The sequence below is a fragment of the Bactrocera oleae genome, chromosome 2 (assembly GCF_042242935.1).
Source record: "Bactrocera oleae isolate idBacOlea1 chromosome 2, idBacOlea1, whole genome shotgun sequence".
Classification (NCBI taxonomy): Eukaryota; Metazoa; Arthropoda; class Insecta; order Diptera; family Tephritidae; genus Bactrocera; species Bactrocera oleae.
This window is the reverse complement of record NC_091536.1, coordinates 8,136,364-8,164,157: the sequence shown is the minus strand read 5'-3', so window position 1 is coordinate 8,164,157 and position 27,794 is coordinate 8,136,364. Positions and strand designations below refer to the sequence as shown.

The following is a 27,794-nucleotide window of genomic DNA, read 5'->3' as shown; positions in this document are numbered from 1 at the left end:
GAAATTTTGTACCCGTACTTTACTCATCAAGAAGCTCATTTGTCAGATTCGCCGAAATCGGACCACTATAGCATATAGTTGCCACACAAAATTAACGAACGGAAGTCCTTGTATAATTAGCTTTTTTATTTGACAAGATATCTTCAATTTTGTATAGATTATTATCTAAGGCAACAGTACAATCTTCTAACAAATTGTTTAGACCGAACCACTATAGGATATAGCTGCCATACAAACTGACCAATCAAAGTTCTTGTAAGGAATCTTTTGTATTTGCGAAGGGTATTATAGCTTCGATGCGACCGTAATGAACGTTTTTTCTTTTTACTAGTTTCAAAGGCTTCTGCACTGTTCTATAACGGGAATCGAGTTTTGGTCTTGTGGAGTGAAAAATTACACTATTAACTCCAACTCTATGGTGACTCTCAAATTCTACTATTCACGGCATTGTTTTGCTCATAATTGGATATGCATATCTGCATACATGTGCGAAAAGATTTTATACCAACTAAAATATTTACGCAAAATATTTTTTAGAATTAAATCTTTTTATTGAATTATCAAACTTTATTATTACTATTCAATGAATCATTTCTATATATGTATATGTGGTTGCAGAGTAGTATTATAATTATATTAGCGCAACAACAAACGAGCTTTTGACGAAGTAGTGCTGCGCGCGGCGGCGCATATTGTGTCCAGCTACGAAATCAAATGATTATGTGCAATAATGCTGGGATTTGAACTTGAAAATCTTGCACTGTCATAATTGTTGCAAATCCCAACAATAACCACACAATTAGGTGATGGACACCGAATTAGTAAAGGTTGTCAAAATTACTCTCCTTCTTCACGCACACGAACATACACAGACAGTTAAAAATATAGCTGAAATGATGATGATTACGTTCACTGCGCTACCGCCAGACACTAAACGCCGCACCGGCCGACCGCTTTGGCGCAACCGAGGTGACGAGTGCAAATGCCGCTGACCACAGCGATCAATAGCAATCGAACGGTCGAAGGTGTAACGTTTGTGCATGCACTCTCCACTGCGCAGCGAGCTGATTTGCCACTAATAACGAAACGAAACGCCAATGCGACAAAGGTAACGCGTATTTAAAAATATTTGGTGCGATTTATTGATAAATGTGTATTTTTGTGCATGATGCGTGGTTTATTAGAAAGAATATATTTATAAAAGAAGCATACAAGTGAAACAATAAATTAATTATAACATTATATGCGAAAAGTCGATATAAAACAAAGTAAGTGCAAGAAATGAATTAATTGCAAATATAAATAATTTATTTACGAGCTGGCTGAGCTAATTCTAAGTGTTAATAGAAAATAGAAAATAATAGTTAAAAGTGATTTTTCAATGAGAATTTTGACGCGAAGAGTGATATGCAATAACTGTTGTAGAAAAACAGCGCTTTTAAATATTATATATATACATACGTACTATTTTAAACAAACGAAGAAATAAATAAAAATAATTATAATAATTAAGCAAAAACAATAATAATTATAATGAAAAGCGTTCACATGATTATGAATATAATAATTAAATAATGAATTAATTTAATAAAAACTAATTTGATTCATTATTTGAAGCTTCGTGAAAAAATTAAATAAATTATTGTTTATAGAAGTTTTCTAAAATACTTAAAAATTAAATATTTTTGGAAAATTTTCTAAGAATTTAAAAATAAATTGTGAAATTAAAACAAAAAAATGCTGGACATTCAAAATTAATAGAAAAAAATTTTAAAACAGAATATTTCAATAATTAATAATTAATTAAATTAAGCTTAAAATAGAAAATTAATTAAGCGCTATCTCTCTTACTCCTTTACAAAGGATCTATAAATGAATTTATTAATTCTGGCGGTCCTAATAAGGATAATGGGAAACATATCTTTATAGCTTTATCATAAGAAATTATGAGAACGAGGCGTTATAAACGACCATTAAAAAAAGTAGATATTAGATGTGGCAGAAAATACATTTATTAAGTGATAATTTAACAAGGAGATGATCATTAAATACTTACACACTAATGGATTTTATGTTGGATGAGACAGCAATTCATAGATGAAATTGTTGCTACATTTATTTCAGAAAAATTTTATATTTTTAACACCACTGCACTAATTAATTTATTATTACTGTATTTATGTACAATACATACCATTCAAATAGTTAACCGCAACTGTAAATTCGGGCATTCATGACGTTAAGCGTGCAGTGTGTCTAAAATAGCAATAAAATGTGGCTTACGGGTAGGAAAGTGAGCTAGAAATAGAAGCGAAAGAAATTAGAACTTCAATACAAAAATAAAAAATGGGTAAATTTAAAAAACAAATCTTTACGTTGTCTATAAAGTACAGTTTTGCATTTGTAAATGTGTCAATTGAACCAATTAAATGACATTAAAATTCCAAACATGTGTATGAAGCGAATATTATAATAGTGTTGATGCAGATCTGGATTTATTCAACTTCATTTATTATTGACAAATATAGAATCTTGAATGGGTTTTTAAAAAATCAGATAGTAGTAATTATACCTTATAAAAGTTGATTTATATATGGTTAAAAACCACCACGTGGTGAACATGATTTTTTTTTATTTTTTAGACATTTTATAGTAACTCACCATGTGGGGAATATCTTATATTTTCATTTAATAAACGTTTTCTTAAATAATTTTATTTGTTAATTTTATTCATGTGGAAAACATGCCAGTTTTTAATTTTTTAGAACTTTTCATAATAATTATTGTGATATCCTAATACTCACCTAGTGCTAAGAATAATACTCTTTAATTTTGATGCATATTTCCTAATAATTTTATCATATAACCATACTATTTCATAGTGATGTTCTGAAAATTTGTTAAAGTGTGGATATTAATCAAGAACAGATATTAATTTTCCCACGCTTTTAACACCCAGAAGGATACGTCGAATAAATGCCCTCTAAAATATATATACAAGTATAAATTATCAGATTGACGATCTGAGTTGATTTAGTCATATCCGTCTGTCCATTTATCATTCCGTTTATACGTTAAATAGTCCCTGAGTTTTTGAGAAATCCAACTAAATTAGCAATCGTCCTTTATCATCCAAGAAGCTTCTCATTTGTCGGAACTGCCAATATCGGACTGATATAGATTTTGTTTGTTTACCATATACCATGATAGATTTGTCATTCTACATAAGTGGTATAGCCACTAAAATACTCCCCCCCCCGTCTATCATGGATTTTGTTTTTTTCCCCGGGACCGCTTTCGCTTTATTTCAGAGCAAGGTTTTCAAGATTGACCTATAACAGGTAAATTTCTTCTCTTCCTGCGTCCAGAGATGCATACGAGTCTGTAGCCAGCCTTAAGCAATTTGCCTTGCCTTTTAATGAATCAAATTCCCCCGGGCTGGAGAATTAGCGTAATGCTTAGTACATATTACACATATTTGCTGCTCATTTGCCGGAACCGCCGATATCGGACCGTCGATATAGCATGTAGCTGTCGTACAAACTGACCGATCAAATTCAAGCCCTTGTATGGAAAACCTTTTTTTATTTTATAAGAAATCTTCACGAAATTTCGCATGGATAATTATGCAAAACCTCGCTATAATCTCCGAATAATACTGAAATACTGCAAAATATTGAATGACAGCATAAAAAAGAACTTTTCTCAATAAATTGTGCAACTTTGTAGTTCTACTACAGTCAATTTTCATGCATATGTTCTGCTCGGTTCTAATGAGAATTTCCAACATTTTAAGTGTGATGCGCGTGCGCACCATTAGCACGCATGCACGTTTGCATTACTAATACATTATCAATTTAATTGCATTTACTGTAAACAATGACGTCAAATACATTCCAATCGTATAGGGTGTTTCAATAGCAAATAAGTTAAGTTTTACATGACTGCAAGGTATCGAAAATATATATTATATTGGAGTTACCAGTGTAGGAACTCTGATCCTTTACGAAAAATCTTGAACATCTTGTTAGCAAAGTTTTAGAAAATATTTTAATGAAAACCTTTGCTAGAACTTAGCCTTATTTGCTTAATAATTAGAAGCATACATTTTTAAGTTCTTATTACTAATATATTATTTAAATAATACATGTCAGTTAATTATACAAATATTGCATCAATCTGTATACATAAGTTTGCTGCACCGCAATTCATTTATCAAAAAGTTCAATACTTTTTCTAACTTTGTTGCAGAAAATTAAAATGTCAGTATTATAAATATGAAGTATCAAATACGATCTGAAGTACCCATATCATTTCATTACAAGGCGCTTCAGTCATGGTCAACTTAATCATCGGGCTAAGTGATTTTTGACACCAATAAAAAGCTAAGATATTGCGAGCGGTGCTGCGCTCTTCAGTGTTCGAGAAAAATGCGCAAATAAAAGCGAAAATCCGCAATAAATTTGCAACAACACAAAGCCAAACGAAGCGCAAGCTTGCAAGTGTCTCGCACTCAAGCATTGTCGGCTTTTATGTTAAAAATATTACAATGGCTCAATCGATTACATCTGTATGTACGAGTGTGTATATACCGACATATATACATACCTGTGTCGATAATGAGCGCTACAAAACGGTTGTTTTACAAAAAAATTGCACGTAAAAGCCTATATAGGTATAACGAGTATGGTTTTGTTGTTGTCGGTCGCTTTTTGCCAATTTTTGTTTTATTTGTCTGAAAACGACGCTGAACCGGTCTTTGCCATTTCAGTTTGTTTTGATTGCCGTTTCGTATGCAGTTCATTGTCGATTTGATTTTTTTTATATTTTCCTTTTACCTTAATTCTCGTTTAACTTATAGTTTTGGAGATACTCGCTGTTGTTGTAATGCTTATGAGTTGGCGTCCGTTGCATTCGGTCGGTTTTGAACTTGAGCTGTTGCAAACCGGTTGCCAAGTTGGTGGTACAAGAGCCAAACTATTAAAAATTGTTTCAAGGTCAAGAATCTTTCGAATTGTTAATGGATTCAAAAGAACTTATTTTATTGGCTTTTTAGGAGTTTTTTTATGAGTTTAGTATAAATAATTAATTTTTTATTTGAAGGCAGTGTTAACTTATCTTTTATTGCGCTTCCTTTTTGTTAGAGTAAGGAGGAAGTCAGTATATGAGTATCGAGAGTCTCTTTGAAAGCGAAAGTGTATTGGAAAAATTATTTTCTGCTTCATTTCGGGGCTGATAGTGTTTCATTTCGGGGCTGATAGTGTTTCATTTCGGGGGTTATAGTTATTAAACGTAACATGGTCTCCCAATCGATGAGATGCTTTGTTTGACAGAAGGTACTTCGTCTTGTCCACGTTCACCACCATATATTTCTGCTACGCTTCTTTTTCTCGGCATAGACATACAACTGGGGACTATTGAAAAAGATAATGACAGTATGGTCAATGTCTGCAGCGAAAGTTATCCTTTTAAGTTTAAGATTAAAGAAATTGCTCGATAAGGGGTTCCCTTGTCTGAAACCTCGTTTGGTGTCGAAGAAAGAATTTACAAGTAATTTTGTTAAGATGATGGTACAAAGCCTACCGGAAATTTAAAAATCATTATATTAGGTATACAAGTGGTGTCTAGAGAAAGTACTAAACCAATTTTAAACTTTTTTATCGCCGCAACATATTATAATCAGGAAAAGATGCATACTTAATTTCCTTGAAATGTTTCGTAAATTTTTCGATATATTTGGTATAAAATCAGTCATATTTACTGAGGTCCTTATATTGGGTATCAAGTCTAAAATGATAAAATCCGACTACGACATTATTTAGCAAGGAGTTTCCGAAAATTAGAAGCAATATTTGTGCCAAATTTTAGTCTAATATTCTTATGGCTGGTTGATTTATCTAAAGTAAGATAGAATATAATGGAATTAATTATCACAAGTTGGCGTGGTCATGGTCAATACTTCGCAATCAGCGTTTGCATTTATCTATATAATATTGCAGAAATAAAAAATAAATGCGAAAATAACCAGAACAAGAAATTGTGCAATAAAGGATGCTCAAGGCCATGCGCTGTTTGTATACTTAACACCACTTAGAAGGTGAATAGAACTTAATTTAGAAATATAAGTAGCCCATACAATTAGCACCCTAACGCTAAGTAGCTGTGCCACTTATATGCACATATATGTACATATGTATGAAATCGAACAGCAAAGAGTGTTTTCACAATTTTATTTTGCACAATCAAATGCAATGTTTTGTTTATACCTCTTACCCTCCTCTTCTTACCTCAATCCCAGGCCACAGTTGCTGCCACTCGCTCTTCCATCCATTACGATTATAGCTAGCATGTATATGCCACACATCCGTTGGAGCTGCATCAGTCTCTGGCTTGCCACTTTGCCGCAGCTCTTGAATACTCAGCCACTCGTCGATTTGGCACGCAATTTCGAGACTTCACTACTCAATACGCGCCTACCCGATACTCAAACGTTCGAGGAGGCTTATGATTTTATAATTATCGGTGCTGGTTCGGGTGGTTGTGTTGTTGCCAATCGACTGAGTGAGATCAGCAATGCAACGGTGCTGCTACTGGAGGCAGGCGATCAGGAAACGTTCTTGAGGTAAGTAGAATATTCGGGGATTCTAATTTTTAGTAAGGTTAGTGATTTTCGGTAGTCTTTTAAGAGCCGTCACAATGTATATATGTCGATGAATAGAATGTGGGTCTCATAGAGCCTTTAGTCCGAAATCTACCTTGTGATTAAATTCAGTACTAAAAAACTCGAGAAAGTTTGAATTTATCGGATCTGTAAAAGTTTCGTCTGAGCTCTTGGGTGAATTTGCTAACTGTACTCTTTCTCTTTTTCTCACTCTCCCCTTAGCGACGTCCCGCTTACCGCCGCGCTCACCCAGATGACACGCTACAATTGGGGTTACAAGTCTGATCCGACACCGAATGCTTGCCAGGGTCTTAAAGGAGGTGTTTGCAATTGGCCAAAAGGGCGTGGTATAGGCGGCACTAGCCTTATAAATTTCATGCTATACACACGTGGCCATCGTAAAGACTATGATCATTGGGCTGCGCTCGGCAATCTGGGTTGGAGTTATGATGAGGTGTTGCCATATTTCAAAAAATCTGAAAATATCGGTATCACAGAATTGCGAAAGTCCCCGTACCATGGACGCAATGGTCCACTCGATGTGAGTTATACCGACTTCAAGTCGAGCATACTAAAAGCATTTCTGAAATCAAGCCGCGAAATGGGATACGGAATCACGGATACAAATGGTGAGAAGTTGATGGGGTTTGCGCGTGCGCAAGCAAATCTACGCAATGGACGACGTTGCAGCACGAGTAAAGCATTCATACGACCTATTGCTGGGCGGCCAAATTTGCACATTTCTATGAAGTCTTGGGTCACGCGTATTCTTGTGGATCCGGTTAGTAAAGTTGCGACTGGCGTGGAGTTTGTGAAACAACATCAGCATTATGTTGTGAAGGCCAGAAAAGAGGTGATACTCTCGGCGGGTGCAATTGCTTCGCCACAATTGTTGATGTTGTCGGGTATAGGACCGCGTGAGCATTTGGCAGAACTAGGCATTCCCATAATGCGTGACTTACAGGTGGGTTATAACCTGCAAGATCACGTGACGCTGAATGGACTGGTATTTGTCGTGAATGACACAAATACTTTAAATGATCGTCGGCTAATAAATCCTACCGACATACTACACTATATACTGGAGGGTAGAGGACCATACACAATACCCGGTGGCGCAGAGGGTTTCGCATTTGTGCGTACGCCGAACTCGACAGTTGGTGGGTACTTTTAACGGTAAAAATATTTAGTGAACATTTTATGTGATCATTGTAAATAATGCAGATAAGGACTATGCCGATATGGAGATTGTTTTGGGCGCAGGCTCGTTGAGTGGTGATCATATGGGTTCTTTGCGTGACTTACTCGGCATGCCTGATGAATTTTATTATAAAGTTTATGATGGTCTCCATGAAAAGGTTAGTGTTTCAGACACTTAATATTTCTATCCGATGACGTCCTTTATTTCTAGGAAACCTTTGGTCTGGTGCCAATTCTGTTGCGTCCCAACAGTAGAGGTCGCATATCATTGCGCAGCACAAATCCTTTCCATTGGCCACGTATGGAGCCAAATTATATGGAAGATACCGATGATATACGCGCCATGTTGGAGGGTGTACAAATGGCAAGTGGTCTTCTATACCGATTCATTAATGAACTCTTGTAACTCAATTTCCTTGCAGATTTTTGAAATCGCTCAAACAAAAGCAATGCGTCGTATCGGCACCAAATTCAATGCGAAACCCTTCTTGGGCTGTGAGCATCTGGCCTTTCAGAGTACGGCTTACTGGAAATGTTGTCTGCGTCGTTATGGTTCCAGTCTACAGCATCAAGCAGGCACTTGTAAAATGGGTCGTCCGACAGATCCAACTGCAGTAGTGGATCCACAGTTACGTGTGCACGGCATTAAACAGCTGCGTGTGGTCGATGCCTCAATTATGCCCACTATTCCGGCTGGGCATACAAACGCTATTGTGATAATGATTGCAGAGAAAGCGGCAGATATGATAAAGAATTCTTGGCGTATGCGAAATTAAGACGCAACTGTAGATATTGTATAATAGTGTAAATATTTAATTTATTATATGTATTGTGTACGATATTATAGGTATATTAAGTCATTAGTTTTAGAAATTATTTACTTAAATGTATTCGTAAAATATTCTCGCCACCAATGTGATCAATGAAACTATTAACTGCCATTAGTGCTACTATTGCAAGAAAAAGATTTTATTAAGCTTTAATAAAAATATTTCAAAATAAAAATAAAAACTTTAATTTCGGCTGCACCAAAATTATAATACCCCTTACAGGTGCATTTTTTTAGCATAAAAGGGTATACAAAATTCAATAAATTCATTAACATTCTCTGGTATTTCTAAATTGTCAAATTAACAAGAAAATTTTCAAGCACACCCTGTGTCCATTAAGGTATGTGTCTCGGCTAAAGCTCTCCCAGTTAAAAGCTTCGGCCACACCGGATGCACTGTGTTTGCATACGAAAAACAACGGAAATTATAAAGGCGGTGCCAATGCGCAGGTATTGTTTACAACAATCTAACACACACCCACACACATACGAACGCATAATGAAATATATTTGCAAAAGCAAAAAAATCAAATGAAAGGTAAATACTAAAAGTAACACCCAATTTCACTAAAAGAAATTAGTCCATTTGCGGTATTCGCAGCGAACGGAAGCTGAACTGTCGTTCTTGTGCGTCTCGAGGCCGGTGTGACGGGAGTGAGTGACAAGCCAAGAACAGTTAAGCAGAAAATGTTTTAGGCGCTTCAAGTGTAATGTTATGTGAGAATTGAAGAAAATAAGTGAAAATGTAATGAAATTCTATGGAAATTTAATTCGAGTGGAAAAAAGTAGACGTAAAGCAACTAAACATACAGTGGCAACGTGCGTAAATTGGCGTGAACAATTGTTTTTAGCAAAAAATTGTTGTGGTAGGTAGGTGTAAGTTTAATATAAATAGCTGCTTAAACAGCATCTGTTTTGTACCATAAGTAAGTCAGCGGGTTGGAGAGGAGCATAGCTTTCACTCGTATATGTCTGCGTTGTGACTTGATTTACAAAACTTTTTTTTTATTCCGTTTTTGTTATTTTTTGCTTTACTTTCACTTTCTCTATTATATTACTTGCTGCTGCTTTTAGCACTTCCACTGTGTGTGGTTGTTATTGTGACAGTTTTGGTGCCAAGCTGCGCTGAGTGAAACCATCCGTTCGACCGCAAGACTGCATTGCGCCAATGGTGACCACAGCGGGAGCTCTGCTAATTTGTATAATTCTTAGTCGGAATGTTGTGCTGTCATCAGCTTCTTGTTAGCTTGTAAATATATACATACAAATGTATACATATATATTTATATAAGTATCAGAATATGTTTATTATGTATAGATATATGAGTAATAATTATAGCAAAGCCTTAGTAGGCACCAACTTATTTATGACAAAAACAAATAGTGAGCCCTAGGTCCATGGCAGTCAGAGCATTAATTAAAGGCTGAGGGATTTTATATTTTGAAATCAAATCAAATGGAATGGCTCTCTATCAAAAGGTAACGGTTACCAATCACGCCTTTGACTTTCCTTTGGTCACAGTCGCTTCATATTTTTTATTTATTATGAATATAGTACGGTTAAAACACGAAATGTGGCGGAAAATATTTGAAACGCCTTCCATGCTTTCTAGGTCTACTAGTACGTACACATTTCGACACAAATTCGTGCTGATCGAGCATTTTTAATATTGGCATAAACAGGGAGTTTAGCATATAAAAAAAATTTATTTTACTTGCCTTAAACAACTTTTTTGTAGTTAATGGAGATACAATTCTGTTGTGCAACAAAATTCGAACGCACGATTTAAAATTTCAATTTTTGTAAACACCGTATTGAAAACATTCTAAGCGTAAAACTTTAAAATCGAGTTGGTGGCTCAGAACTGAACAATCAAATCTTACAATGAACTTACATCTAAGCTGGTTTACAACTTTTATAACTATAATATTAGTAAAGAAAATAACTTCTGTATCCAGGTGACCATATCGGTGCAGCGTAGTTTATGACCGGCTTAAAGATTTTTTTGCTACTCTGTGCTTTGGCAGTAATCGCGGTCGTATGACGAGTGAAGGAGCACAGGCTGTCAAGTGTAACACCTAAAGTTTTAGATTGTTGACCGTCGGAATTTTAACGCCATCGACTGTGATATTAAGATCTAGTCTGTACTCCTTCGTCTAGTTAGTAGGTATGGTCGCTGTCGATTTAGCGGGGGAGAGTGTCAAGCTCTTTGCAGAGAAGAAGCGAGAAAACTTGGAACAAACAGCTATCTCGTTTACTTTCGAACACATGCCATCGATTCCATCGCGTGATGTCAATATTTAACAATCATCTGCGTATGAGGTGATGGAAATTCTGTCGCGTAGTTAAAGGAGTGTCGAAATATGGAATTCAAGCAGTAACGGAAAGAGGACAGCAACCGGAACCCTCTGTTTGATTCTTCTTAACTTGCAGTTTTGTCTTCGGAATAGTAAGAATGACTTACTCCAGTGGTACTAATCAACCTCGGTGAGGTAGTTACTCAATTTGGAGTGATTGTACATGCAGATTTATTCAAGAAAGTTTTGAAAAATGTGTACTTGGTTCAGTAGTCCATGATAGAGTAGTTTTCTCCATAGCAGGCCGCTCGCGCACTAGACGGAATGTGAAGCATCTGTTAGCGAAACAATTTCATTTCACAAAATTTAAACCAAATTCGGAAACTTTTACAAGCCCGTTTTATAATTTTTTTTATACCAAAAATCTTATTAATAACAAAGAAGCTTTTAAATATTTTTTCATAAAATTGAATAATTTCCAAATGTGTTTATATATTTTTTTTCTTGGATTTGAAGTTTAGTTTTTTAGGAAATTTTATTAAGAAAAAAGTTCTTAATCGATTCATGACATAATCCACTCCATGAATCGAAACAAATTTCAGGTACATATATCTGGCAATAAACTAATTGAGCGATGACTGCTAAATCTATTTGGCGTTAGTTTTGTAAAAACATCAGCTACTCAGAATTAACAATTTGAGGGGCGAAGGTGCATTTCAAAAACTTTTCGGTCTTTTATTTACTTGATAATTCGGAAAGTACTTTTGCCATAAATGAAATTGTTGAAATGGGCTAATTTTTACTAAATTTTTACCTATATTGATCGGTTATACTATTTGAATATTATTTAATAACGCACTTGTAATTACTGTTAATTATATATATTCGTCACATTCGGAAAACAATTTGAATTATTTACATACCCACATGACGTTTAGATCTCTGCGAATGCAAATGTCACTCATACGCAGCGGTACACTGTTTCGTCACACACTGAAAGTTCATTATAACTTCAGTGCGAGTGTGTCGGTGGTGATGGTGAGTACGGATTTATTTCAAAAGTTATTGAACGAACTGTTCGAACAAAAGCAATAATCAAGATATCGAGGACAGTGACAATACAAGCCAACCAAAGCCAACCAAGCCTTGCACACATTTGGATGTGGTCGTCATACGAATATTGCACAAGAATAGCTAACGAACGTCATGCTAACTTGGTAACTGTAAGTGTAACATATATGCACTTTGAGTACAATCAGAAACAATATGCGCCAAACAACAATGCACACTCGTAAAAAATAATAACAACAAAATGTGTTTCAGTGCTTGAAAATGGAAATGGAAATGGAAAAAATTTAATATGAGTACTTTTGAATGACATCGTGTGCGCCCATTTATAGCACATACATACATACATATATATTATATATGGATGGTAACCTTAGCATGATTCGTGCTATAACAGTAATAATGGTTGAGTATTGTTGTAAAAAAATATTAAAGCACGCGCCCTCACAAATTAATGTACTTAGCGTGAGAACAAATTATTGTAGACATATAAATACATAAACAAATATATATATATTTATATATAGTAGTTTATACAGTAGCTGGCAGTAGAAAGTGTAGATTTCAGGCTTGTATTTGTACTAGATTTAAAAAGGCAGAACGAGCTGTGAGAGTGTATTTGTGTTAACAAAAAATCAAAGAAAATTGTTCACAATCGTGATTTTGTTGGAATTATATACATAGTTAGATTATTCGACATTCACTAAGGATACGCCTAATCCAATATATTTACCTTTTTGGTATAAACTGCTTTCGCCAGCTTCCTGAATATGAAAATTTTTTTCCGAAAGTAGTAGAGTCCGCATCATTACTGCTAACCAGAGAACAGTTCATTCATTAGGATCAAATGTTCCATTATTCATCTTTTCACAAAATTATTATGTGATGAAACTCGTCCCAAAATATTCCTAACGCACTTTATTTTATGAGGAAAATATTAGACTAGTATTGGTGTTTTTTAAAAGACCTCACTTAATGCTAGGGCATTTATGCCTTTTATATCTGTGTGATTACTTCTCGATCAGCGCGTACATACTCAGCGGTGGCACTATGGAGCTTCTGAATTTGTGATCCTGTTAGATAATTCTGATTATGCTTCAACCCGAAATTGAGACTACGAGTGTTTCATCTCGATTTTAGATTGTCTGGAACTTATGATATTTTGAAATTATTCTAACTGACTACATATAGGAAGCTTTCGATAAACTTTGTGTACATAGATAAAATATTGTGGTGCTTCGCGGTTGAGGCCCAAACACTAGTTCATATAATTGCAGAAGGGCAAGTAAATATATGATAACAGTGGTTTCATTCCAACTTTGTTTCTTTCTTATATATTCTTATATATTCCATAAGTTTTACCTTGAAGTCTATGTAATTATAATTGAATAGCTCTCGTGACTTTATACTCAACATTAATGCACTTAATAACTTTTTAATGAAAGAATGGAAATATATTCATGATTATTCTTTTTTAAGCCATTCTAAAACCAAAACAATAAAATAAGTTCACACAGTATGGCATTTTTAGCGCCTAACAACAACGAGCGCGCGAGGACTCGAAACATTTGATGACTCTAGAGTCACGCACCGACAGTCACGTAATAAGTAAACAGTACAGACACGTACATATACTTTCACACATATAAAACCTCATAGTCGCTGCCACATTCGCATGTGCTTTGCCAAGTGTTTGAGCGTGCACGCAGCAGCGGCAGCGTATTTTGCGCATTTGCGTAATAATCATAATAATTGTATTGCCAGCTGTTGTCGCGTAAAGTTCACGGCCTCCGCTGAGTGGGGCAAACTCTTCTGATGTCTACTCTGGTAAGAATATCTGTAGGTATCTCAATGCTGATGAATACTTTTAAGTTTGTGGGTGTGTTCGTCACATAAGTTACCCCATTATTATTAAAGCGCAGTTTCTACTGTTTTTTTTTGTAGTTGTAACAGCGATAAAACTAGAAGAGCGAAAGCCATTAAGCAGCAATATATTTTGTTTTCATTTTAGCCTTAACTTTCTTTGCGCAACTAATAACTGTGTACTCAAATTATAATATTTTTCTCGTCATTTAGTTGAGCGCCCTGCTTATATTTTATGGGGTTTATTAATAAATGGCGTAGCAATCAGCGACAGTTGTTGCAAATGTGCCGCAGTATTTGCAATTATTATTTATGCTTTCCTTCCCGCACTCGATATCTGAATCGATAACCTCAAAGGGGGCCAACACCTTCGTCGTTTAATGTGTGGTACATATTTAACATCATCTTTTGTACAAGAATGGGATGTGAGAGCAACCTCCACTTTAGCTAAGCGTTATGGCACTTCACGTTCGTTATCTCACTTTATCTTTGTGGTATTTGCACTTTAATGATTTCCGTCACAGTCATGTGCATGTGTAAATATACTGCAAAGTAAGTTTTAATGTTAATGTTAATGTTAATGTTAGTGTTAATGTTAATGTTAATGTTAATGTTAATGTAAATGTTAATGTTAATGTTAATATTAATGTTAATGTTAATGTTAATGTTAATGTTAATGTTAATGTTAATGTTAATGTTAATGTTAATGTTATTGTTAATGTCAATGTTAATGTTAATGTTAATGTTAATGTTAATGTTAATGTTAATGTTAATGTTAATGTTAATTTTATTGTTAATGTTAATTTTATTGTTAATGTTAATGTTAATGTCAATGTTAATGTTAATGTTAATGTTAGTGTTAATGTTAATGTTAATGTTAATGTTAATGTTAATGTTAATGTTAATGTAAATGTTAATGTTTATGTTAAAGTTAATTTTATTGTTAATGTTAATGTCAATGTTAATGTTAATGTTAATTTTAGTGTTAATGTTAATGATAATGCTAATGTTAACACTGATTTTAATTTCAGCTGTGCTGCTAGAAAAATGTCTTGTTGCTATATCTCTAGTTATTGGCAAACTGTAAACCATAGTTAACATGCACTCACATATTACTCTCATACTAATGGCACCCACACATATGTGTGTTTATGATACGCCAGCGGCAAACCTGCCATATGCGTATATAACATAATAGTCGTATATGTGCTCAAGTATGTGTGTATTTTTGCATATTTACATGTCTGCTTTGAGATGTCGTTAAGTTCACTTTAGCCCACTTCTCAACAACAATTGATGTTGACTAATTTGTTTGTGCATTAGCGTTGGGTTTTGGAGTGCGCTTCTGCTTGACACTTACGTTGTGATTGCTGTTATTGAAGGTGATAGATTCGATTATTTGCACAAATAATGACTAAGACTTTTGATGGTGATTGTAGTATACTGTTTTGATAGCAGCTTTACTTGGAAATAATAAACGCTTTGAAACGTCTTTCATGTGCTAGGATTTAATGTTTATTTCTTGTCAAATCTATTTAACAAAACGAGTAAATAAAAACAGTGACCAAATAAACTACTTAAAATTTTATCCTTGCGTATATGGCGACATCTAACGAACATATTTGTTGATCGGGGGTGCTACGTGAAATATTTTGCTAAAAGTTGAGCTTCCTGTAGCAAAGAGAATTCGGCAAAACAATGAAATACTATGGTTAAATGGTTTTTCACGGAAAAGTTGTTGATTTATCCCATCTCAAAATTATGTCCATCTGTGCAAGTTGTAACTTAAGAAAAATTTAAGATATCTTGATGAAACTTGGTACACACTTTTTTGGCACCATGAGAAGGTTGCTATTGTAGATCCGTGTAATCGGACCTACGGCACACCCGCAAAACGCCATTAATCGAAAATCAATAAACTGTCATAACTAAATTGCCCGATTTAAACCAAATTTGGTACTTACGCTTATCCGGACATGCATATGTTACAGTGCAAAAATCGGATTACAACCACGCCTACATCCCATATAACACAAATTTAAATTCCATCTGATTTTTTGACTTTCCAGTATAAAAATCAAATGCTAATTTTGCCATATATTAAAATAAAACTTTGCAAAAAGAGTGCGTTCAAGATATGTCAGCTCAAGTCTAAAAATTGTCAAAATCAGGCCATAATTGTTCGAGCCTCTTGCCGCATATGTGGGCCCAAGTGTCCATGCTTGACTTTTTACCGAAATTATTGTTCAATATGTGAGATATCTAATTGGAATTCAGAGAGAACCTTTACCTGATAATATTAGGTCCGTATGTCAAAAATAGGCTGAATTGGGTCCATACTTTCCTAAGCCCCCATATACTTGATAGAACGATTTTCGAACTTCCGGCTGACTTTATATCGTATTATCAGCCAATATGTGAGTTATCGTAGCAAAATTTAGTGAGCCGTTTTTTTCTAATAACGGTGCATTTTTGTGCACAAAAAAAACTAATATCAGAATTTTTAAACATTCTGGTGACTCCACTCATTATATATTGATGATGGTTGAGAGTTGCCTTAATGAAACTCAGAGAGCATTTTTGCCGTAAATAATATGTAGTAATATCAAAAATAGATAAAATCGATATTTCTATATCCCATGGAATAAAACCGTGCCTATTGGTCCATGACTAAGTTATTTTAGCAAAACTAACTGAACATATAATATTGGATATACTATAGTTTAATGGCAAAAATAAGTGACATTGGTCCACGAGTCACCCAACCACCCATATACCTCCTTGATTTCAATATAGTAGTCTGTGACACTATTTTCTATCACTCGTTTCTAAGTGGTTTCATTCAAAATTAATTTTCAATTCCATAAAATTTTAAATATACATATATACTTTAATTTAATTCATAACTTTTTGTTTGATTTTCTCTTGAAAACATTTGCTGACTCAGTCTAAGCCACACAAAGTCAGCAAGCGCAATGTAAAAATAATGTTATATACTATAAGTATACACTCATGAATACATATATATTAAGTTTTGCAATTTTCTTAAAATTTCCACTCATCGGCTTGCAAACTTAAATCAAATATTCGAAACGTGTCGGCTCTATGAACCAAACGAAGTTTTTTTGGCTACAACATGTTGATTGTGTACACAAAGTGGGTAAATTGTAAATGCTTTTATGGAAATTGAGTTTGAAATGAAGTTAGCGTAACGGTATAATATACAATTTGATGATGGCGACAAACTTTGCAAGAAAAAGAAATAACAGTGCCTTTTAATAGCGAAGCTTTATTATTTTGGCAAATATCAGGTCTTTAAAAGTAGGTTTAGTATTTAATAAATTTCTTTATTTTTATTTTAGAGTAAATATTTGTAGTTGTAAAGGAGAGGAACTCCTACTTTTTGAATTCTCTGCTATATAATTTATAAAAGCATAGTACATGGTCGGATCTACTCAAAAGTTTCAAACTCTTACAAATTTCCGATTGCTTCTCTGCTTAAAGCAACATTATATTCAATTGCTGTGTTGTCTTCTAGGGATGTAAGTATTCAAGATTTGATCTGCTAATCGTAACTCTGCCGAAATAAAGATGATGGTCATATATAATAAATTTTTATGTAGGGTAACCTCTATAGAAATTGAACTATTGATTCATAGCAATACTCATCGAAATCTAAAAAAGCCACTCTAAAAATATCTACTTTAAAAAGTGGCAAGAGATATCTTTCTTGTAAACTTCACCTCCTTCCATCTTATTTAACTTCTACAATTTTGCCGCTAACTATTTTGTATTTGAGGCGCATTAACCTAAGAACTATCACATCGGGCTTGAGGGACTCAAAGTTTCCAAAAATCTTACGTCAAGTTTGCAGTTTTTTGATATGAAAGATTTATTTGGGAGTTTATTAGAAAAAAGTTAACATGATGCTCGTTGATCATAAAATTCTCTTGACAACTTAGACAGTTCGTCATTTCTTCACAAAACCTTTGTGGTCTTAACAGTTGTAACAGAACCGGTTATAAGTTCGAATCGTTTTCTTAGTTATTTCAATTGTGTCAGTTGGACACTTCGTAGTAAAAATGTGATATCTAAATCTTAATTTGTTAGTTGGCATGAAGAGCACGATTCAGGTTTTCAAGGTGCCCATCTAATAAGCAAATCACTCAATTAGACCGGAAAACGAGTTTAAATGGATGCGATACTAAGAGAATCATTGTTATATATACGTTAACTACTTCGAATATATCACATAGCAAATGTTTGTTATTTTCTTTTAAAGCGGATATTTATTTAATTTATCCGTATTTATTTAGTGAAATTTGTCTGTGACGCTGTGCAAGCGATAACTTGAGTAAAAATAAAGATAGATATCGATAGAAGAGACGAGTTCGTAGCTGAGAATAAATTTTACTCCCGAGATGGTACGAGAGGTTTATAGAAGTCGGTGTCAAAGTACGACGATGGCCGGGGCACCGCCCTCATTTAGGTAAAAACCCATATATCAAGATTTACTCAACCATTTTTGATATGTAATACTATCGTGTTATTTTTATATAACACAATTTTAAATTCCATCTGATTCTCTTTACAGTATGCAAATAAAGCATGCAAAATGTCTCGGGTAAAAGCTTTGTCCGAATAGTATGCTTAAAATAGGCCACCTTATGATCAAAAATTGTCAAAATCGTACTAGAACTGTTTTAAGCCCCCGGATACCGAATATGTGGACTTCAATTCTTACAGCGAACATTTTATCGAAAATATGGGTCAATCTGTCAGATATGTTTTTGAAATTCAGAGCGAATTCCTTCCTGATAACAGTATGCCTGTATGTCAAAAATTTTGAATCGGATTTAGGCTTCTCTTATCCACCATATAATTAAAGCCGAAGATTTTCAAACTTCCGGTTTACTTTATACTACATATAGGGGCTATTATGTGACCTATCTTAGTAAAAACGATAGAGCGTGTTTTGCTTATAACAATGGATATAATAGGGTGAAAATTTGCTCTACATATTATGAGATACATTTCCTAAAAAGCCTTATGACGAATATGTTGTTCAGTGCATAACTAATATATTTATTGAATTGTTTTAAATATTTTCTTAAGTATAAATGAGCAATGTCCAATTAATGTAATCCGCCCGTCCCTTTCTCTAACCCCTAAAACTATACAGGTTGGTCAAAAAGTGTGGTATTTTAATGAAATTAAGTGGACAAGTTTCCTTGAAAATTATGTGGTTTACTAATGAATATGAATGAAATTGGTCTAGAACTTGGTTTAAATCTCATATCACTAATATAAAGAATGTCGATCCTCTGATTGACGTTTCCCACATCAACTCAATATATTGTACTAAATTTAGTCTTTTCGATTGAGTTTATATCATATATTTCTCATCTAAGGATGATTTTAATAAAATTTTGCCGATTAAAATAATTTCAATATAAGTTATTAGGATACCAAATTTGATTTTAATCCATTCATGATATAGTCTAATAATGAACGTTGAATTTATGGGCAACAGTTGCAAGAGTATAAAATGTTCGATTGCACCCGAATATATCCTTTCCGTACTTGGTTAATATATTGTTTTGCCATCGCATGAAGGTGTTTCCCATCATTTGATCCCTTTAAATTTTGAAAGCATAAAATGTTTGGTTACACCCGAGTTCAGATCATCCCTACTTGTTTATCATTATTTTTTAGCAGAAATTTTGTAGCGGTTTTTGAAATTCAACAAACTGAACGATAATGTACTAAAATCTTACACAGAAAAAAACTAGTTTCGGTTTTTTGAGTACACCCTGATTTTGTTTTATATTTACTTTAATTTATGTATATTTATTCATGTAAATTATTAAGCAAAAAGACACATTTTTCTCAAACCAATATTATATGTATTGTATATACAATACATATATAACATTTAATTGGCCGTTATAAATTAATAAAGTCAGATAAAACCAATATATATCTTTTATTTACTATATTTTGTAGACTGAGTTCTATTTAGATTTATTTTCCTCTATAAATATTTCCATATTATAAAAGCATATACATACATATGTACTTGTATATACGCTTACATACTTGTATATGCACTCAGCTGAATACCTCAACGACACCCTATAGAATTAGGCTACCAGAATAGTTGTATTCAAATGCCTACATAACCGCAGCAATGCTTTATTCAATCAAGCAATCATTTCAATACTCATTGCCATGCCTACGCACACCAGAACTAACACTCACACACACATAGCACGTATGACGATTACCCATATACGTTCCGGGCTGTAAATAACTTCTTGCGATCTGAACATTTGAGTGCTTTCAACTCAAACGACTGTCACAATGAATCATTTCAAGCCAAATCAATATCCTTCGCTCACCTGTGGAATCTACCAGCACCTATTCCACACATACGAGTACATGTGTATTAGACTTATAAGTGGCGCCTGAAATCTAACTGTGTATGTATGTGTGCGTACACTTCCAAGCTTGAATATTAGGCAAAGCGACTTAGCGTCAACACTTGCGTGTTAAATGCATATGTTTGAATGAGCATGTGTGTAAGTGTCAGTTTGAGTACATTCTCTTCATTATTTATGGACTGCACAAAGTGCTGCCTCTTGTCAGCTGCCATTTGCCCCGAGGGGAAGCTATGATTGGTTTTCTGTGCCAATTCAATTTGCCATTAATTTCAAAACCTTTTTGTCCCTACTTCACACCAAAATATATATAAACGGCCATATACGAGGTTTATTCAAAAAGTATAGCGAATTTTGTATTTCTCAAGAAAGTGTTTATCTATTCATGAATATCTATTTTGTTCCTTTCAAACTAATCCCCTCTAGATATAATGCACTTATCCCAGCGTTTTTTCTCAATTAGTCTGAGTAATACGTTGGCTGCGAAACCAATTATGTGTTGTTTTTGGCCAAATATTCGCGCAGAAGTAATGATGCGTGAACAGGGGCGTTATCATTGTGCAAAAGCGGACGTTTCTAGTGGATTGTTTCTGTAATACTCTTTATTTACCGTGCGACCCTTTGACAAGAACTCATAATACACGAATCTTCTGTAATCGAAGAAATCTTTGAGCAAAACATTCATATTCCACCGAACCATTGGGATGACCCTCTGACCACATTTTATACAACCGATAAAAATTGCTTTTGTCCTTCAACAAGTTTGTAGCTTCAACATATGCCACAGTCAACATTCGCAATGCGCCCGTGTACTTAATTTGATTTTTCACGGAAAATATATTTATGCACATTTTTTGATCCAACTTTTAGAATAAATAAAAATCGAAGACGAACTAAAACGCAACCAAACAAAACAACTGTCAAAAATTAACTAAACATTTGAAATGGCCGATAAGGTCAGCATAAGTAAGAGACAGAAGTACCATCATAACGTAACAAAACAATCGAAAATCGAATTCACGTAACCAGCGAAAATGCAAAATTCGCGATACTTTTTGAACAAACCACGTACATGTATGAGAATGCTACAAATTTAGTGGTTTTACTGTTGTTGGCGCAAATATTTTGATGGCTTTTGATTTCCCAATAGATTGCTGGTTGGATTTTTACATGTAATTGCATATTTATGTGTGTGTGCGTATGCATAAGTCATGTATATAGGTATATGTGTATAGTAGGGAAATGCAATTGCGGTTTTTGGATACGCGAGAAATGGACTACCTGATGTATATAGTTTGGTAAATTTATACATATATAACAGGTGGTTCATAAACTCGGTTTTAAAAATTTTATATTAAAATTCCAGATCGGCATTACAACAACGACAAAACAGCACAAATAAATTGTTGTATCCGTTGTAGTTGCAACGTTCATTTATCACATTTCGTCACAAAATAAGGATCCTTTTAGTATTCAATACACACGATGGAAACCCGAGTAGTTTTGTACTACATTTAGCACCAAACAGAGAAGTTAATGAAAATATTAATACAGGGTTTTTTAAGAACCACCCTATATAATAATCACTTATATTTATATGGTTTAAGAATCACTCAAATATAAATACGGGTACATATTTTTATTGAATTTTTATTTGTTTCCGCTGTTCCACAAGTTGATTTGTTTTTTTTTGAAAACGCCCCTGAAGTTTCAGTTTTCGCCCTGAAAACAAGGATACAACGTAAACATGCTATTTTTCATTTTAAACCTTGCCTTAATCATTTTACTTTTCTTATATATTATATTTACCATGGGACTTTTGTTGTTGGGTGTTTTTTCCAACGCCATGTTTATAAGAAGAAATAAAAGACATAGAGTTTAATGTTATGTCCAAAACTTTAGCTTTATTATGAATTAGTTCGCTCAAATAAAATCTAGCCGATAGGCCCAACTTCACTTCTTGTTAGAACCAAAGATCGTCCACATCAACATCCATCAATTCAGGCTCGAAAAAGTCATTAATCATGTCTCTATAGCGTTCCCCATTGACTGTAACATTATGACCAGCTTCATTTATGAAGGAATATGGACCAATGATTAGAGCAAAATCTTCCCTAAATTGCATGGGCATAGATGCTATTGTTGCGGATGGACTGATTTTGGTCTTCTTCACCACAGCAGTAATAGCTAGAGCAAACGTGGGAAGATACCGAGCAAGCATTTTTCTTCAAATTCTGAATTTCTACACTTCATGTGCACTAACTTATATGGCAATATAAGAAAATATTGGACATATATTAGATATTTTAAATTTGTCTTTTGTCTCCTAGTCCCCAGATTATATATATACGGTGCTCAAGCTTATCTGTAGAATTTATTTATATACTAAATATATATGTATTTAGTTTCCGCGAAGATTGGAACACACAAAAGGAAACATCAGCGCCTCTATAAAGTATATATATAATTGATCAGCGTAACAAACTGAGTCGATTGGCCATGTCCTTTTGCCTGTCCGTTTATTTGTAGATGTTTATGCAAACTAGCCCTTGATATCGACACAAAATTTTACACACGTGCTTTTTTCATCAAGGCGGTGTTCATTTGATGGGAATTAAGTGCTTGCATTAAAAGCTTTGTCATTTGACGAGATATATTCAAGAAATTTTGCATGCATTATTATTTGAGGTAATAATGCAATCTTCGCAGAAATTGTTAAGATTAAATCACTATAACATATATCTGTCATACAAACTGACCGATCAAAATCAAAATAAAGATCTTTTTATTCACCTTTACGCTACAGAAAATGCACATATGAAGGGAATTATAGCTTCGGTACAGCCGAAGTTAACGTTTTTAATGTTTTTTTATCAGCAGAATTCTTTGCCTTTGTTGGCCTCCTTAATTTTCTTGCTAAAAACAGGCATTCACTTTTTTTATCTCTATCTCAAAATGTTATATTAGAAATACGAATGCCTCCTTGTATACCTAAATATATATTTTTTTATAGGTATTAGTCAATCGAGTTTATTTTTTAATAAATGTGTGATCAGATTCATTTGGGCAATAGTTAAGAATACTTTTATAGAGAGTGTTCCAGAAAAACTATAAAGTATCGTAACTCTAAGCTTATAAAAGGACACTCAAGTAACTAAACTCATTGAAAAGCCAAAATTATTATCAGTCAATTTACAAAGCTTCAATAAATAAACGGAAGGCATACTCCTCTGCAAACCAAATAAAAATTTTGCACTTTACACTATACGAACATGCTCTTTGAATAAACAGTGGAGAAAGACTAAAAATCGTCACTTCGTCATTATGGTGAGATACAAGCAAGCAGCCCTTAAGTGGCCGTGTGACCTAAAATAGAAAAAGGAACAAAAGTGAAATCAAATAAAAACAATTACCTACAACCGAAAGTAGCTCATTATTTGCTTTTAAATTCCAATTGTGCACATTAGCCGTCTTTTAAATGAAGGGGAATGGCAGAACACGAAATAAAATTCAAAACTGAAAAAAAAAGAAAATAAAAACAGAAAATGGAACTTAATAAGTAAAAAATTGGTTTAGCTTGCGACTTGCAGCGATTTAATTAACTTTTCTGTTTGTATAAAACACCTGTGGACACGCAAGCAATTTGTGCGCCGCTAGCAGGGTCGAAATACTTTATGTAACGCGAAGCTCATTTCGGCTGCTTGAACGTTTAAGAGCGCTTGGGAAAATGTTCGAGGTATTCCCACATTGTTCGTTGCGGGTCTGCATACATAATAAACTTGACTGACCTTGTTTATGCACAAAAAGAAATTTTTTTTTATTTTGGTGTCTTTTCACATTTCTTGTTCTTCTTCTCTTTCCGACCCTTTTTGTAGGCTAGTCTATACAATTTGTATACATTTTTAATTTACCTGGTGTTTACTCGCTAAATTGAATATCATTTCACTTCACAGCGCTAACAATATCGCCAGCATACTCCGTAAACTGTTTACTGGCCAGTTTTCTTGGTAAAATATGAAACTTTGTAGAGGCAGAAAAATTGTTTAGTTTTTGAATTTGCCTTTTGCGTATTCGATTTGTTTGGATGGCAATCCGACGACGGCAGTCGCTTACAATATTTTTTTTTTTTGCTTATGGCTGTTGTATAGTTTTAATTGAAGTTTTTTGGCCTTTTGTTATTAAAAAAATGCATCTTCTTATCGTCTCCAACGTTTTTATTGAAATTTTGCATACAGTACATTATTACGCACAGCCTTCACTGCGTATGAGCAACATTCTTTGTAATATTAATTGGAAATTCTGTTGTTCTGCTATGTGAATGCGCCAGCGGCTACAAAGTTAAAGCATTTATTGCTCGACAACTTACTCCAATTATGCAAATTTTCTTGCAACAGCAACATATACATGGCCTGATACGTACTGCGGAACATTTTCCGTTAAATTTATGCGCATATCAGAGCTTTTCTAGTGTGCGCCGTTCAGCTGCAGGGCACATTAGCATTTCTTTTATGCTTGTCGACTTTAAGGAAAATATTTTAAGCAAGTGTTCTTGGCTACAATAGGGATGCGGTGTAAATAGTAACATACGCCTGAGCCTAGAAGTCGTGGGCACACGTTCTGTTATTAAGGCGTTAACCATCTCAATTGAAGTGGCAATGTTTCATTTGCATACGTATTAAGGCAGCTGTCACGGAGGCGCATATTATTTATATTATCTTTATCAATATTATTATCTTTACTTCTTTCATATGCCTTTATATTGTCTTGTACTTTTACCATATTATTTAATTTTAACTTTAAGTTCAATTTACTTTTACTTTTAATTTTAATTTTAAATTTCATTTTTATTTTAACTTTAACTTGCACTTTCACTTTAACTTTAATTTTAATTTTAATTTTAATTTTAATTTTAATTTTAATTTTAATTTTAATTTTAATTTTAATTTTAATTTTAAGTTTATTTTTAATTTTAATTTTAATTTTAACTTTAAATTTAACTTTACTTTTAACTTTGACTTTAACTCTAACTTTGACTTAACTTTAACTCTGACTTTGACTGTAATTTTAGCTATTTGAACCGGTTTAAAAAGAGTTACGTATAAAAATGCCGTTACTGTCGCAAAACTTTTTCTTTTGTGCCTTCTCCATGTTTAATTAATTGCCAACTCTTTTACCACTTTAAAACCATAGACATGCAAATTACTTACAATTTAATGAATATTTAAGGAAAACGAAAATGCGTTTCGTAGCAGTGAGTGCTCTTACACAGGCTTCTAAGTAAAAAAAAATCAAAATAAAAGCATGCCAATGCATCGAAAGTGTATGTCTGGCAACTTGCCAAAAAATTGTGAAGCAATATTCATAAAAGGAATACAAATTTATACTGAAAATGTAATGCAGAAATGTAGGTGCTGGTTTGGAGGATGAGTTGGCTAAATGTCTTGAAAGAATATATTTGAGATATTGAGTAATTTTTCGGCAAAAATATTTCAAACAAAAATGTAGAGATACTAGAACATCAGCTTTTTGAAAAGAAAAATTACTTAACATAATTTTATCTATAGATTGTTGCTTCAAATTTCCCACAAATGTTACTAAATTAATAAAAATGCCTAAATGTAACCACATAAATATAAACAAGCACATAAATTAAATGGAAATAAATTTGAGTAAATATTTGGTTGAATAAATGTTTACACAGCAATAAAATATGTAAATTAGCTTATACAAAACGGTACTTAAATGCATATATATATACTAAAGCGCAGACACAATATTTATTTTACTCCTCTATTAACACAAAAATTAACTAATTTACATTTTTTTACTTTCTTTGTTGCATCGAATTTTGCTGCACTTAGTATATTAGTATACCATTGTTCAAAATTGTTGACGCTTTTTTATAAGAGCCTGAGTTTCTATCAAGTATGTATTTGTTTTAGAAATAAGTTAACTTAAAATAAATAAATAAGTGCTTAAAATACACAAGCACACACATGGTAGTTGCATCTAGAAGCGTGTGTCGATGCGTATACGTAACTACGAGAAGAGAACATTTAGCACTTTATAGCAAATTTTTACTAAGGAATTCTAAAGAAGAATGTTTGTTAATAAATTATTTGGTTTAGTTGAAACACATGCGAGAATTACACTAATACATAAACATACATATGCATATCTGCTGACAGATTTTCATGTGAATTTTTTCTATGCCAGCAAAAGAATAGAATTGGTTGTTTGGCCTGAGATAAGTTCTGCTATGTAACATATATATTATATGTACATATATCGGTAATGCAGATTCACGATTATTGGGTCAAATTATTCCATTTTAACGGTTTTATAGATCAAAATAAGGTTTTTCTATGCCTTAAACCGTTGAGAACGACTAACGTATACCCTTTGAGAAACTGTTATATGACAAATATTTTCTGTAACAGACAGTACAGGTGTGATGTAATTTATCGCTCTTTCGTACCAACTTGGTTATAAACTGTAAGTAATACTTGGTGCTCATTTATTCAGTGAGTTATCGCACATTTAGTAGTATTCAACAAAATCGTCATATGAGGCGTGTTCATTATCTGATTATGTGATTTTACTTTACTTGTATGAAGAAATGCTGAAAAAACTTTTTCTCCGTAAGTTTGGTTGGGTTGGCTGAGCGCTTTGGAAGATATGTCCCCCATTTAGGGAATGGTGTGACGCCCACTATAAACAATATTTTTTGCCCACAGGTGTCACTCGCTACCGCTATCTCCTCTACCAAGTTACAGTTTTGAATCTTAACTTGGAGCTTAGCTATAACACAGTATAAGTTTTCGTTTAGTGTCATTTTGTGAACCTGTGAGTGGCCCGATTACGCTTGTGCGCCAAGGAATATACAATATGTACCAAGTTTCACCAAAATATCTCAATTTTAACTCAAGTTATCGCTTGCACGTACGGACGAACAGACAGTCACTCGGATTTCAACTCGTCTGATTATATATATATATATATATATATATATAACACTATATCTATTTCGATTAGTTTTAGGTTGTACAAACGACCGTTAGGTGAACAAAACTATGTTGCATGAGTAAAAAAATATAATACTCTATTTTCATAAAATTTAAGTGGAATGCAGAAGTGCTTCCTTAATAAAATTTTTGAAGGGATACTACTTTCAGACATAACAAAAATAACATGAAGGATACTATGGTTAAGAAAAATGTACCGTCCTAACTTAGAAAATATTCTAAGTCAGCAGATTTATCATAGAAGATTTCTCTCCGTAATGAAACCCTGTAAGTTACCGCCCCTGACCGTAGAATTTTCGAGTATTTTTCTTGAGAACAGTTAAATTTTGTCACACTCACGTTTTGCGATTGTTCCCTTTTTTTAATGCTCTTTACTTTCGATTTCAGCTCGATTCGTTACAATTTTGAAC

The 27,794-nt window shown here is 33.6% G+C and overlaps 2 protein-coding genes across 6 annotated transcripts in view; both read left to right on the top strand.

Moving 5' to 3' along the window:
* The first annotated feature begins 1,013 nt into the window (after positions 1-1,013).
* LOC106614330 (glucose dehydrogenase [FAD, quinone]) lies at positions 1,014-8,833 on the top strand. 2 transcript variants are annotated; one of them, XM_036373194.2, is made up of 6 exons: positions 1,014-1,108; positions 6,299-6,622; positions 6,884-7,821; positions 7,886-8,019; positions 8,073-8,225; positions 8,284-8,833. In XM_036373194.2, the coding sequence occupies exons 1-6, from the start codon at positions 1,098-1,100 to the stop codon at positions 8,635-8,637; spliced, it is 1,914 nt and encodes a 637-aa protein (XP_036229087.2). In that variant the 5' UTR covers positions 1,014-1,097; the 3' UTR covers positions 8,638-8,833. The 2 variants fall into 2 exon arrangements, with proteins under 2 accessions (XP_036229087.2, XP_069964262.1); XM_070108161.1 differs by having other exon boundaries at positions 1,021-1,268; positions 8,073-8,345.
* A 453-nt stretch (positions 8,834-9,286) lies between these two features.
* The window catches only part of LOC106614325 (uncharacterized), a 109,087-nt gene continuing 90,579 nt past the window's right edge, over positions 9,287-27,794 (top strand). For 2 of the 4 annotated variants that reach the window (XR_011395956.1, XR_011395951.1), the window contains exon 1: positions 9,287-9,556. The gene's annotated coding sequence lies outside the window, so the exon portion shown is untranslated. Of the gene's footprint in view, positions 9,561-27,794 lie in introns of all 4 variants that reach the window. The other 2 variants (XR_011395952.1, XR_011395950.1) reach the window with 1 other exon arrangement.

Excerpts from the sequence above, each read along its gene's own strand:
- LOC106614330 (XM_036373194.2), top strand. Across the intron at positions 6,623-6,883 it reads GATCAGGAAACGTTCTTGAG|CGACGTCCCGCTTACCGCCG; the intron begins GTAAGTAGAATA and ends CTCTCCCCTTAG. Across the intron at positions 7,822-7,885 it reads TACGCCGAACTCGACAGTTG|ATAAGGACTATGCCGATATG; the intron begins GTGGGTACTTTT and ends TAAATAATGCAG.